The sequence below is a fragment of the Carassius gibelio genome, chromosome A9 (genome assembly GCF_023724105.1).
Source record: "Carassius gibelio isolate Cgi1373 ecotype wild population from Czech Republic chromosome A9, carGib1.2-hapl.c, whole genome shotgun sequence".
In the NCBI taxonomy this organism is placed as follows: Eukaryota; Metazoa; Chordata; class Actinopteri; order Cypriniformes; family Cyprinidae; genus Carassius; species Carassius gibelio.
The window spans coordinates 1,451,160-1,464,277 of record NC_068379.1 but is presented as its reverse complement, the minus strand read 5'-3'; the positions used below and the strand labels follow the sequence as shown (position 1 = coordinate 1,464,277).

Here is a 13,118-nt window from a genome sequence, read left to right as displayed (position 1 = left end):
AAGGGGAAAACAAAACCCACGAGGGGGAAAACAACGACCAGGGCAGACTAAATAACTTAACAGGACTGGGTTGACACGATAAACAAACTCTAATCACTAGAACATTAACTACAAACAAACACTCACGGGTAATACAAAGACTTCTTCAAGGGGTTAAAAGGACTTGCAATATCTCACAAGCTAACAATCACAGGAACCATGTAGAAACATATATAGAAACATTGAACCGACAAAAGACAGAGCACATTAGGGGATATAAATAGGAAAACTAATTAAGACACAACAGGTGGCACAGGTAAGACAATCACGACAACTAGGATAACAAGGGGTGCGGGGCAAGGGGACGAGACAACACAAGCACATGGCCCAAAGACAAGGCCATGTGCTTGTACACAAAACAGGGGTCTGTCATGATCCTGCCTCAAGACTAGAGGAAAGTCAGGACATGAAGGCAGAATCATGACAAGAGTTGATATTAAATTACAAGAAAACCCAAGATTGTGTGCATGACTGTTGCACACTCAGTTAAGCCTACTAGGAAGAACTTTGTTCAGGTGTACAGACTGGATGTTACTCTGATGACTAGATTAGCTCTTCAGCTCATTCCTTGCTACAGAGAGTTTAGCTGGCATTGCTTAATCTGGGAGAAGACGTCTGAGACCCTGCCCACTCTTTTATCAGCCTGGATAATGACTTTTATACATGGGTTAAAAAGACAAATCATTATTTTTTGTCTCTCTGCTTTGTTTTTATTAATACAGGGGTGTAGGTTGTATATTCTATGAAATGATCACAGGACGTCCCCTTTTCCCTGGGTCAACAGTGGAGGATGAACTTCATCTTATATTTCGTATATTGGGTAAGAGCTCTGGGGTTATGCCGTTACTAAGCTTTTCGTTTTTCGCTAATTTTTCCCAATAGTACCAGGAGTTTTGATGCAGAAAGTTTGTTTTCTAACTGTTACTGAATATGTTTTTGATTTGTTCTTGTTTTATTTGTTTTTCACAGTCTATTACTGCATACATCAACATGTATTTTCTTTTTTGTTTGTTTGTTTGTTCATTGTTGGCTTTTTTTGAGGTAGGTGCATATTATATGCCAATTTGCACCTACCTCAAGTGGACCTACTTTATATTAGATGTCTTTAACAAGTATTATAAATGCAACCCCCTATTCAACCAACTTGTGCCAAATGAGCAAGCATAATAAAGAGGACACGTGAAATCACGTTTAGTTTTGTTCAGAATTGAGTACAGGGGTGTCCAGACCTGTTTCTGGAGGGACACTGTCCCTGAGTTTAGCTCCAAAGCTAATTGAATGCACCTTAACCAGAGAATCAAGCTCTTCAGACTCACTAGAGACATCCAGAAAGTGTCTTCACTATGAAAGACTGTGGCCCTCCAGGAGCAGGATTGGACACCCATGATTTATTACAAATGTATAATACCAAACTCAAAAGAAAACACTTGTCGGGTCATTTATTTTTCAATCTGTAGTGTTTGGTCCAATGGGTTGCACATGCATGACTCAGGCTCTATTATAGTATTGTGTCTTTACTAAGTTTACTGTGTTTATTGTTACATGTTTATTTGAATATTTGTATGATTTTTAACTAGTTTGCTTTTAAATGAAATACAGTAAAATATGGTCTACATCAGTGGTTTCCAACCTGTGGTCTGCCGTGGTATTGCAGGTGGGCCACCGATTACTACTAAAATACATAATAATATTGTTAATATATGTAAAAATGTCTAAGTCATAACATAATAACATTTCATATATATATGTATATATATATATAATTAAATAACAAAAAATAATATGAAACTGTAACTATGCTTCCACTATTCGAGCTCGCCGATGGGTTTAAGAATAAACCACCAATTTATCTTAGATATTTTTGCTGCATATGCTACAGAACAATAGCAGTTGTGCTGAGCGGTGCCAGCCCGAGTTATTTTCTGTTCATTGCCAGTTCATTCAGTAAAGACAGTTAACAATCTAGCTTCTGAGTACTAAGTTATTAACCCAACAATAGCGGGGTCAGTTATTTTTTTGCAGTGGGCCACGCACACATATGTGTTTGGTTGTGTGGGCCGCGAGTAGAAAAGGTTTGGGAACCACTGGTCTACATCATGTCTCTAAATGATACTGATCTCATAATTGAGTTTAAAAAAGTCTTATGTTGTGCCAGTGTAATAAGCTACAAGATCCCATTACAGTAGAACATGGTTTGCAAAGCCACAACTTCTTTATTTAGATCTATAGCTGACTCTAATGTCTTGGAGAGTAGCTGACGGTCTGTTTTGATTACAATCTTGTATGTCATCTCCAGGTACTCCTACTGAGGAGTCTTGGCCAGGAATCAACACCAATGAAAGCTTCCTTTCACACAACTTTCCTCATTATGATGGGGCACCTCTGATCACACATGCACCCAGGTGTGTGTGTGTGTGCGTGTGTGTGTGTGTGTGTGTTTAGTGTGATAATCCTTTCTGTTTGTGGTATTGTATATTTCTGTGGATCTGTAAATGATCTTTATTGTTAAGTCTTAGATAACAGTTTTTGTAGGAAGAAAATCCTAATACCCTCAGTTAGACAAGGTTGATACTGAGGAACAATTAAGATCCATGTGCAGATTAGATTATTTAATTGGTATATTTCTTACGCCAAAGGCTAAGCTTTGTAGCAGCATATTTGTTTTAAATGCCATTAATAGTTAAACACAAGTGGTGGTTTGCATCGTGGCTATCACTTATTAACCCCTTACTAGTAACCCCCCTTTTTTGGCATGGAGACCGAAATTACATTCCCAAAATAAAAAGGTTTCTGCTCATGATTCTTTCTGACTAGATACATAATCAACCTTTGTTCACAAAGCTGACACTTTAAAGTTTACTGTTCAGGAATCAGAATCACTCAGACTGTTATGATAATAGATATATATAAGCTCAAACATAAAAACAAAAATAAAAATATTAAAAACATATGTTTTAAATGTATTTTAAAAATTGTTGATGTAGGAAATGAGTTTGAAAACACAGTGTAGCTAAGGCCACAAGTCTCCCAAAACTTCATAAAAAATTTCATAATCAAATCTGTAAAACTGTGAATTTTATGAAATATTTTCTAAGGCCATGTCATGTGTGTTTTTAGAGAAGGCAAATCAGATTGATTTATGGCCCTTGTCATCTCTGTAAGATCTCACATGTAAACATTCCTGTGCTCTTTGTGTATGTTTCACTGTTGAAAGCTGCCCGATTCATTATTCTATTGTTCTCACCAAACGAGTCTTTCACACCTCCGCCAGGTATGACACATTATCCGCATTATTCTTTTATCATTATTCTTTTGTTTTTATTCCACCTTTATTAGCCTTGATTGTGGTTTTTCAGGCTTTACAAAGCAACAAAGCAGCGATCTCACTTCAGTCTCTCTTTGCATTTAGCTCTTATTTATCAAAAGTCTTACTATAAAAATACAACAAAACATTTTCTTACGACCTTACGTGAATTATTGAGACAAAAATGCATTATGAAGAAGAAAAGCACCTGCTATTAGTAGCATTGTAGCTAACGTTAGCATCAAGCTACATCAGACAATTTATGAAATTATTAATACACTTTTACTCAAAACTCACTTTAAACCCCGATCGAGTGTTTATAATAACTTCCTTTAGCGATCAGGGGTGGAATTTGGTCGTTTACTGTTGTAAAAATATGTTATTTGTAGCCTTTTTCATCGCTGCACAAGTTAGCATTTCCCATGTACATTTTCGATTTTTTTTATAAAAACGCCCCAGATCTCAAGAAAATCTCATACCAAGCTTTACTATCGTAATCGTGGGTTTATTATTTGGATATTTCGTGTGTACAGAGGTGTTTCAGTGTTGTTTTGACCAGATAACTACCAGGAAGTGTGCAGGAAGCATGTGACACTATGGGGCGGTGTCCAGATATGACACTCTCAGATTGACATTGGGAAGGCCCAATCGGAGCAAGTATAGGTCTCTGCAGGAAAGTAATGGGAGTTACGAGATCAAGGTGTATTTACACCATGATACCTGATTAGTTGATGTAATAGTGACGTTAGGTTTAGGGGTGGGGTTGGGTAAGGGGGATAATTTAGATTGCATGATTCAGAAACACCCAGCAGTTTCAAAACACCCATATGGTGATAAACGCCCAGTTTTGCTCTGCAGAGACCTAAGTCTCAATCGGAGTCTGAGTCACACACAGCACGAGCTGTGACCACTGCGCACACAGATCGCTGGGAGAGGCTGTTTATCATCAAATCGCGTAAATCCATGGAAAATGAATAGAAATTACAATTCTGTCTTAAGAAATATGAAGTAAACATCAGTAAATATATCCATATATCTCCGCAGATATGCATCTTTGGTCTATAAATCCTTATTGACGCTGTTCAGTGAGTCTATGTGAACACAAATAAACCGCTGCTGACATGACTGAATACGAGTGAGTGGTGAATTTCTATTCAAAATGTGGCATAATACGGATTTATTATTTTGCACTTCTGACATAAATCACTAAATATCTGTCACTGCAACAATGTTTTATCAAAATATTGGTCAAATATCGAAACTAGAGTCTTTAAACTTTCAATTGATGCACAGTTTGTCCAGATGAAGTAAGACAGTGATGTTTAATGTGCTGTGAAAGTGAAACAATAATAAACTGGGGCCGTCGGCGATGTTTGCCGTAAAGGGGTTAAAGATTGTAATGACTCCTGTTCTACCTGACAGAATTAAAGCTGGACCAACAAGATAAAAAAGATGTTTCAGTGCTGCCCACATGTGATATAACTATTAAAATTAGTTAACATGGAGATGGGAAAGCTATAGCTATAATATGTTTTGTGTGATTGTGTTCTACAGGATCACCAATGACGGTCATGATCTACTATGCCAGTTATTACAGGTAAAGTATGCATTTAATTTTACCCTTGCGAAGAAATACCTAAACATTAAAAAGTTTTTTATTGATGTCTACTTTAATGATTTACATTTTTACTTCTCCATTTTAGTATGTTCATTATTATCAAAGATGCTTGAGTACTTAATAAATTGAGCCATCTGTCCATATTATATGTTTACAGTCAGTCAAGACTAATAAAGGAAATTCAGGATTATTATCTGTGCTGTCATTTATACAAAGTTAATCTCTGAGTTTAAATGTAATGTTTTGTTACGATTTATATTTGTGTGTCCAGTTCCTGTGTTTATTTCCCGTCTTCTTTTATAGTAGTTAGTAATCTAGTGTGTCCACCTGCCCCTTGTAAACGCACTCATTTAGTCTCTGTGTATATATTCTCCCTGTACATACTTCCTGTTTAGTTTAGTTTGTTGTCAGTTCTTAGTCAGTGTCAAGTGGTTGTTCTGTTCTTGTGTTTCTCTCTCTCTCCTGAGAAGGACTGATTTGAATTAAACTGAGTTATTGTTGAACTGCTGTTTCACTGCTGCAACTAGATCCTGCTCAAACTCATCCTTGTCAGACCCTAAATATGGATCTAGCAGAAGTTTTTCTTGGACTACAAATTATTCTGTGTTCCATTATTCAAGATGGCTGGAAAATTTAGGAGACCATGGAGTATTTGGAATATTGTCACCAGACCTTGTGGGATGACTCTATGACTGTTTTTGGAGAGAGTGGATAGGAACATTGGCCATTGGATGCCAGGACAAGATTCCAGCAGGCCCCTGGCTAAGTTTCTGGATATTGTGCTTTGCCTGTGTGTGGTTCACAATTTAGCATTGGTGAGGTGAAGGACAACATCACAAGTCAAGTCACCTTTATTTATATAGCGCTTTAAACAAAATACATTGCGTCAAAGCAACTGAAAAACATTCATTAGGAAAACAGTGTCTCAATAATGCAGAATGATAGTTAAAGGCAGTTCATCATTGAATTCAGTGATGTCATCTCTGTTCAGTTAAATAGTGTCTGTGCATTTATTTGCAATCAAGTCAATGATATCACTGTAGATGAAGTGACCCCAACTAAGCAAGCCAGAGGCGACAGCGGCAAGGAACCGAAACTCCATCGGTGACAGAATGGAGAAAAAAACCTTGGGAGAAACCAGGCTCAGTTGGAGGTCAGTTCTCCTCTGACCAGACGAAACCAGTAGTTCAATTCCAGACTGCAGCAAAGTCAGATTGTGCAGAAGAATCATCTGTTTACTGTGGTCTTGTCCTGGTGCTCCTCTGAGACAAGGTCTTTACAGGGGATCTGTATCTGGGCTCTAGTTGTCCTGGTCTCTGCTGTCTTTCAGGGATGTAGAGGTCCTTTCTAGGTGCTGATCCACCATCTGGTCTGGATACGTACTGGATCCGGGCGACTGCAGTGACCCTCAGATCTGGATACAGACTGGATCTGGTGGCCACGGTGACCTCGGAATAAGAGAGAAACAGACTAATATTAGCGTAGATGCCATTCTTCTAATGATGTAGAAAGTACATCGGGTGTTATGTGAAGTGTTTCCGGTTCCGGTTTACCTAATTAATGCAGCCTAATGGATATTAAAAGCATATTAGTATGTTATGTGTATGCCAGGTTAAAGAGATGGGTCTTTAATCTAGATTTAAACTGCAAGAGTGTGTCTGCCTCCCGAACAATGCTAGATAGGTTATTCCAGAGTTTAGGTGTCAAATAGGAAAAGGATCTGCCGGCCGCAGTTGATTTTGATATTCTAGGTACTCACAACACAGCTATAGCCCACTCCCATCATCAAGAGTCAGAAATCATTACATGCCACAGACCCTGAACCCAACTATGCCTGCCATGGACCATGTGCTAGAGCCATTTTCTCCCCTGGATCCCGAGGCTTCTGCAAAGTCTGAACAGGTGTTTGAGCAGGTGCCCATGACCATCCCAGAGGAAATTTTGGTAGAATTGGACTGCCTGGAGAGGCTGATTGACTTGAGTGACTTGTTTCTACCCTTGAGCAACATCCTTCCTCGCCAATCCTCTTCCGCTGTATAGTCACTCTGTTTAGATACTCTATTTAAATACTCTTTTTAGATTCCAACCAGCTTTGAATCTTCTGTTCAACTGGTTTCACATAGCCCTGAATCCCCTGTCAGCTAGTTCCAAGTCTCATTCAGCAACATTGTTCTCATCCAGCCTCATTCTCTCTCCTTCCTTTTTTAAAATAAAGGCAGTTTTCCAGCCATGTCTCTGCTGGCTCCCCTCAGCCAATTTGCCAGCTCTGCCTAGGTGTGTAAATCCCCTGGCTTCACCTCGAGCCTCTGAGCCCTAGACTCCACTAGAAGCCTTGTTGACCCATTGTTCCTCCACCAGGCTTCCTTGTCTCTCCACCACTTTGGCTCTCCCCGGTTCTGCCTCAGTCTGCCAAGTGGCAGCACCACATGATGACAATGGTCTGTCTCATTCTGGGAGTATATGAGGATATCATTAATGTACATTTATGATGAAATTTTGTAGGTACTCCCAGAACACCTCATTAATGAAACTCTGGAATACGGAGCAGAAAGCTTGGTAGGTGGAGACCACAATGGTGGAGGTGGATCAGCAGTGTGCTGGCATAGAAGGTCGATTAGAGGTGAAGCTTGCAGCAGAGAGTAAGCTACTGTATGCTGCTGTGTTCTGGATCATCTACTCAGACTGAGTCGCACTGGTTGGAAGACACACCAGTAGAGCATTGCAGTAGTCCAATCTTGTAATGACAAGAGATTGGAAAGGTAGCTGTTCTGCATATTCTGACAAGAAGAGTCAAGATGCTGCAAGTCAAGCAAAATAAGAACATATGATGTGGAGTCTTCAGTCAGCTCTCTGCTTTTCTGTCACTGAACAAGAACCAGTCTGGGTTCAAAAGAGGACGCTGACCCTGTCGACCATTACGGAAATAATTTGGCTGGCAAGTGTGAGCAAAGGATGTATGATGGGTGGAACAGAACTTTGGAGGTTTTGTTCTCTAAAAAAGAATTTTACTGCAAGGATCTGATTGGTAATTGGATGCAGGCCCGGCGCCACACGGGGGCATAAGGTGGCAATGCCCCCTCAGATCTGACTTGTGCCCCCTCTGTTTCATTTTTGTATTCATGGTTAAAAATAAAATGTTCAACCTTATCCCCATGGGATTTAGAATGTTCAGTGTTGTAACCACTGATCTATAATATAGTTATATATATTCGGTTGTTAAGTGATGACGTAAGAAGCGCTGTTTCTGGGTCCAAGCCTCAACTCGCTTTACTTGAGAATACGACCTCAGCAGCCGTTTATGAGCACTGTTTATTCATACTAATAATTTAAGCTAAACGCTTTCAAACTTACGGTATACAGTCTCCGTGCCCACAGCATCCCAAACAGAAATAATTTTTATATATATTTTTTTTTATATTTATATTTCCATTGTCTGCCTATCTGGGACATCAGTATGGAGTTAAAGGTTAAGATTATAACTTTTTCACTATATTCTATCACATTGTGAGTTTATATTAGCACCTTTTGTTGGCTTCTCGTAGTAACTGATAGAGCGTTTGGACACGGAAGCGTTGCTATGTGACATCAGACTTAACAAGCGAATAGATCAGTGGTTGTAACTCGTGACATTACTGCCAGATTCAAACGTCTTTCGCGTTGGTTGGCGCTGAGCCAGAGACAGACGAGCTCAACACTGTCATATATCACAACTATGCAGTGTTTTCAACCTCATAATGTTTATTTTAGATTTCATACATTTAAATACACATAAGCACTGGTAAAACAATAGCCTACATTAGGAGTCTGTGAAAGCAGCAAAAACAATCTATTCAAATATAATTTGCCGACGTGTTTTTTTCATATCAGATAAACACAGTGGAAGTAACGTTAGGCTAACTATAAAGTTTACTCTATTGTTATAAAGATTTTTAAACTACCAAACACACTCACTTACACATATTTGAGAATCGGAATATAGAATAGTTGATGACATGGTAAGTAAGTTTGTGAATATTTCAAATAAAAAAGGAAAAACGTTATGAAGTATAGCCTACATCTGTTATACAGTGTTATTATTGTGGCTGCGGTGTTTCACGTGACAAATATGACGCGTTGCTATGGAAATATTAAGGGGGGACGTTCTAAAATAACTGTCGCCTTGAAAAATCTTACTCTCGGGAGTCAGTTAGAATATTTTAAACTTAAGTGTGATTCAGTGACAAATCAAGGATACTGCAGCTCTTCTAAAAAGGTATAGGACATGATCTATCATCATTACACTGTTTAAAATTTGCTAGTCTCTGGTTACCTGCAGTTGCATATGGAGTGTTTTAGGGAGCGCTGTATTTAAAAATCTGTCGTTGCAAAGCGAGATCGCAGTGTGTATTAAAGGCGCAATATGTAATTTTTCTGCTTTAAAAATAGCAGAAATTTTTTAGTTGTGTACTTACATCATCCCGACAGTTTCCACGAACTTTCAAATCCGGAGAAAATTATAGTTTAATTAGAAGACACGGCACGTTTCTTTATTTCCGTTTTGTCGCCCATCTATGGCGTCATATAAACTTTGACCCCTCTAGTTTATCTAACTTCCTGCGGAATCGCCAAATACAAAGGCGAACAGAAACAAAGACGAGACGAAGAAGAAAAAGTAGTAGCCTTTATCGAGACTATTATATTTTATATTTATATTGTTTATATTCGTATTTAAACCTCAATCAATAACTTAGTTATGGAGCATGATTATGCTTTGCCTGCACGTTCTGTGAAGCGCAAACGCACGGGTGAAATAAATGACCCGAGATGGTTTTGGGACAAGAGAAGCAACAAGACACGGGTAAATATTGGAGTTGCATTTCCAAGATAGAGAGAGCTTCGTGACAAGCTGAAACTACAGAGAGGTGCCGAACTCGCTTGCATTCTGATAAACAGGTATGCATCCATTCAACTAACTTTATCTATCCGTATATTTTGTGAAACAATGATTTCTTGTGTAAAACGCAGACGCACTAGCATGTAAATCTACATTTGTTCTACATCTAGCTGAATAAAGTAGCTTCAAATGCAGTTCTCTAACTTGTTCGATATCATAGTTATAACGTAATTAAAATTATTAACGAAAGGCGACCGTGTTTTTTAACATATATTACTACTAGCTACATGGAATATTTATTTGATAGGGGTCTCATAATTCATATAGATGGTTTCAACGGGCGCACGCGCCTGGATCTAAGTTAACATCCGGTCTGTGTTGTGTATATCAGTCTGGCTGCGGTGCCTTCTACAAAAGCAGTTAAAGTCAAGGTGATGAGTAGACTGAAGTTGGGCTGAGGTGGTTGTGCTGTGGGATGTGTTTCCCATACATTTATTTATTTTTGGAGACTCGCCACAATTTTAAAACTGATCTTTGTTCAAAAAGGCTTCATTGAGTAACGTTACGTACTGCACATTAAATAATAATAATTCCTTACATTTATATGTTTAAATATCAAAACGAGGCACGGGTGTTTTTATATCGCTGTATTTTTGAAGGAAGACTTGCATGTTATATGCCTGATAAAGCAGCGTATGAGCGTACCAGCTCTGCTTCGTTTACAGCTGTTACTGGGGAAACCTCTATTTCTCGCGCTTTATGTCTATGCTTTAAAACATCTACTGTTGGAAAATAATGAATTGCATTTTCATTAAGTCCGCCTGATCCACACAGAAAACATTTTGTTTGTTATCAAAAAATATCTACTCTAGAGGGACTTGGCTGTTGTTATTGATTCTATTTGGAAGTCTACTGGAAGTTAAGTTAGGTCCACAAAAGCGCTCATGCGCAGTAACGTTTGTTTATGTTGTTGCCGTTGAAACCGTCTATATCTCTCCTTTCGAAAAGACGTGATTGTCAAAATACTAAGTTAGAATGAATGAGGAATGATAGGGAGCGACATGGCGCGTGTTCCAATGAACAACAACACCCATGAGCCTTACGCTCTTTCCCCACGTCATCAAAGTACGTCTTATGTTATTATTTTGATTGAGTGACCCCTGGTGGCCAAAAATTCCATACTACACGTTTAAACATTGATGGTGTAATAAATTTAAGCCCCCTTAACAATTTCACATGCCCCCTCAGTAATTTCATCCTGCAGCCGGGCCTGATTGGATGAGAGAACCCCCTGCATGCTGGAAAGAGCACAATATTATATAAGGATGAGGAGACAGGTGATCAGGTTCAGGTGATGTACTGATATAAGGTAACCAGAGAGGTACAGGTATTTCACAGGTGGGTATTAATTACAGGCAGTAGAGGCATTGGTCAATAATACAATAAAGGTTAATGAATAACTAACAATAACTAGGCATATACAACAATAAACCTTCATTGGTACATAAAGGCAGCCAAAGCAAGCTAAATTCTCATCAGTAAATTTTTTCCATGAAATAATCAATCCAAGAAAGGAAAATAAGGTATCACGTTGTACATTATAAGTAGGGCTGCTCCGATCACGATCAGCCGATCGTTAATGCGCATCTCGTCAGTAAAGCCGGTTCTCTAATCAGCGGTAATTCCCTCGGGTGCGTGATTTCACATACTACACAGAGCCGTTATTAACGGAGAAAATGCGCAAATAAACGCTGAAAATGAAGTGGATTTGCAGGGTTTTTCAGACCTGTCCTAGAGGACCCTCAGGACTGCACATTTTGTATTTCTCACTTGTCAGACAAACCCAATTACTCAATTCAGGTCTTGTAGTCTCTACTAATGAGCTGGTGAAGTGAATCTGGTGTGTTAGTTGAGGGAGACATAACAAATGTGCAGGGATGGAGGGCCTCCAGGACAGGTTTGAAAACTCCTTGTGTAGGTTTTGTTTCTTGGTTATATTTGTCTTCCAATGCTTTCACTGTCTCTGGTAACAGAATGCTGGTTAATGGTCTTCCATCATTCAGAGAACCATGTTTACACCACCCATAACTTAGACTTGTAGTACAACATCACGAAAGGTTTCAGTTTATATTTGACTGCAGGATTAATAGTAAGATCCCGTTTGTAGACATGCACATAGAAAAGAAACTCACACTTCACATTAGATGTATGTGTGTTTTTCAGTTTGAAGCACGGCGGCGTATGTGTGCAGAAGAGGCTCTCCGGCACATTTATTTTAGAGACCTGGGAGAAAAAGTGCAGGACTTGGCTGACAGTAAGTATTTTATACTAGTAATATTTTAATCATAATATATCAGCCTTATATTATTATTATAATTGTTATTATTATTATTATTATATTATATTATTATTATATTATATTATAGTCTTATAAGATAATCTTTTGTAAGCTGTGATGCTGTGTACATACATTTGCAAGGACAGTCTTGAACAGAACAATTTCTACACATTTATAAAGTCATACATTCACAGCTGAAATGTCATGCCTGTATTAATTAAATGTTAAATTCTGTCACTCCAGCTACCTCCATATTTTCTGTCAAGGAGATCCGACTTCAGATGGACCCAGGGAAACACTTTCCAGCTCAAAGAGAGTTGGGTGAGTGCAAATAATCACCTGGATTTTGAGTTCCTTGTACATGCTGGGGGAAAAGAAGCAGATGGTAACCCTATTTTTATCTCTCCTCCAAAAAATCAACTGAGAAAGTCATTAACACTATAGGAGTAAAACAAAAGAAAAAATATTGAATTTCAGTATTACAAAATATGACATCGAACAGTGTGTAAACATTCAATTTACCTGAGTAACACACTAGCAGTGATTTATTGTTAACTGAGGATCTGTTGATTCATCTTTTGAAAGGTAGGTGATGATAAACAATACGCAGACAACAGCTAGCATCAATAAATAATATTACACTTGTTATTGTGTAGTAATACACCTGGCAGATATGTTGAATCCTGCTACTGGAGGACCACCTTTCTGCAGAATGTAGCTCAACCTAGAAGTGTTTGAGCAATGAAATAGTGACACACTGCACAATTTCAGCCCGGATTTTCACTCGCCAAACAGTTTTGCCAAAATAGCATGTGAAATATTTGGATTTTTCCACAACTCATAGTCCTGCATTGTGAAATGTGTTTTGACTGGGAATGATATGAGTGCTGACGTACTGCTGATACGAGAGCACAACCGGGCAAGAGAGAGGACAGGGGGAGGAGGA

General features: G+C 38.6%; 1 protein-coding gene across 2 annotated transcripts in view; it reads left to right on the top strand.

The window, feature by feature from the left end:
* Nucleotides 1-13,118, top strand: part of LOC128019404 (cyclin-dependent kinase 16) — a 58,901-nt gene that overhangs the window by 41,440 nt on the left and 4,343 nt on the right. For both annotated transcript variants that reach the window (XM_052605365.1, XM_052605364.1), the window contains exons 11-15: nt 762-859; nt 2,336-2,441; nt 4,898-4,940; nt 12,058-12,148; nt 12,416-12,493. In XM_052605365.1, coding sequence (XP_052461325.1) covers nt 762-859; nt 2,336-2,441; nt 4,898-4,940; nt 12,058-12,148; nt 12,416-12,493 — 416 coding nt within the window. The remainder of the gene's footprint in view (nt 1-761; nt 860-2,335; nt 2,442-4,897; nt 4,941-12,057; nt 12,149-12,415; nt 12,494-13,118) is intronic.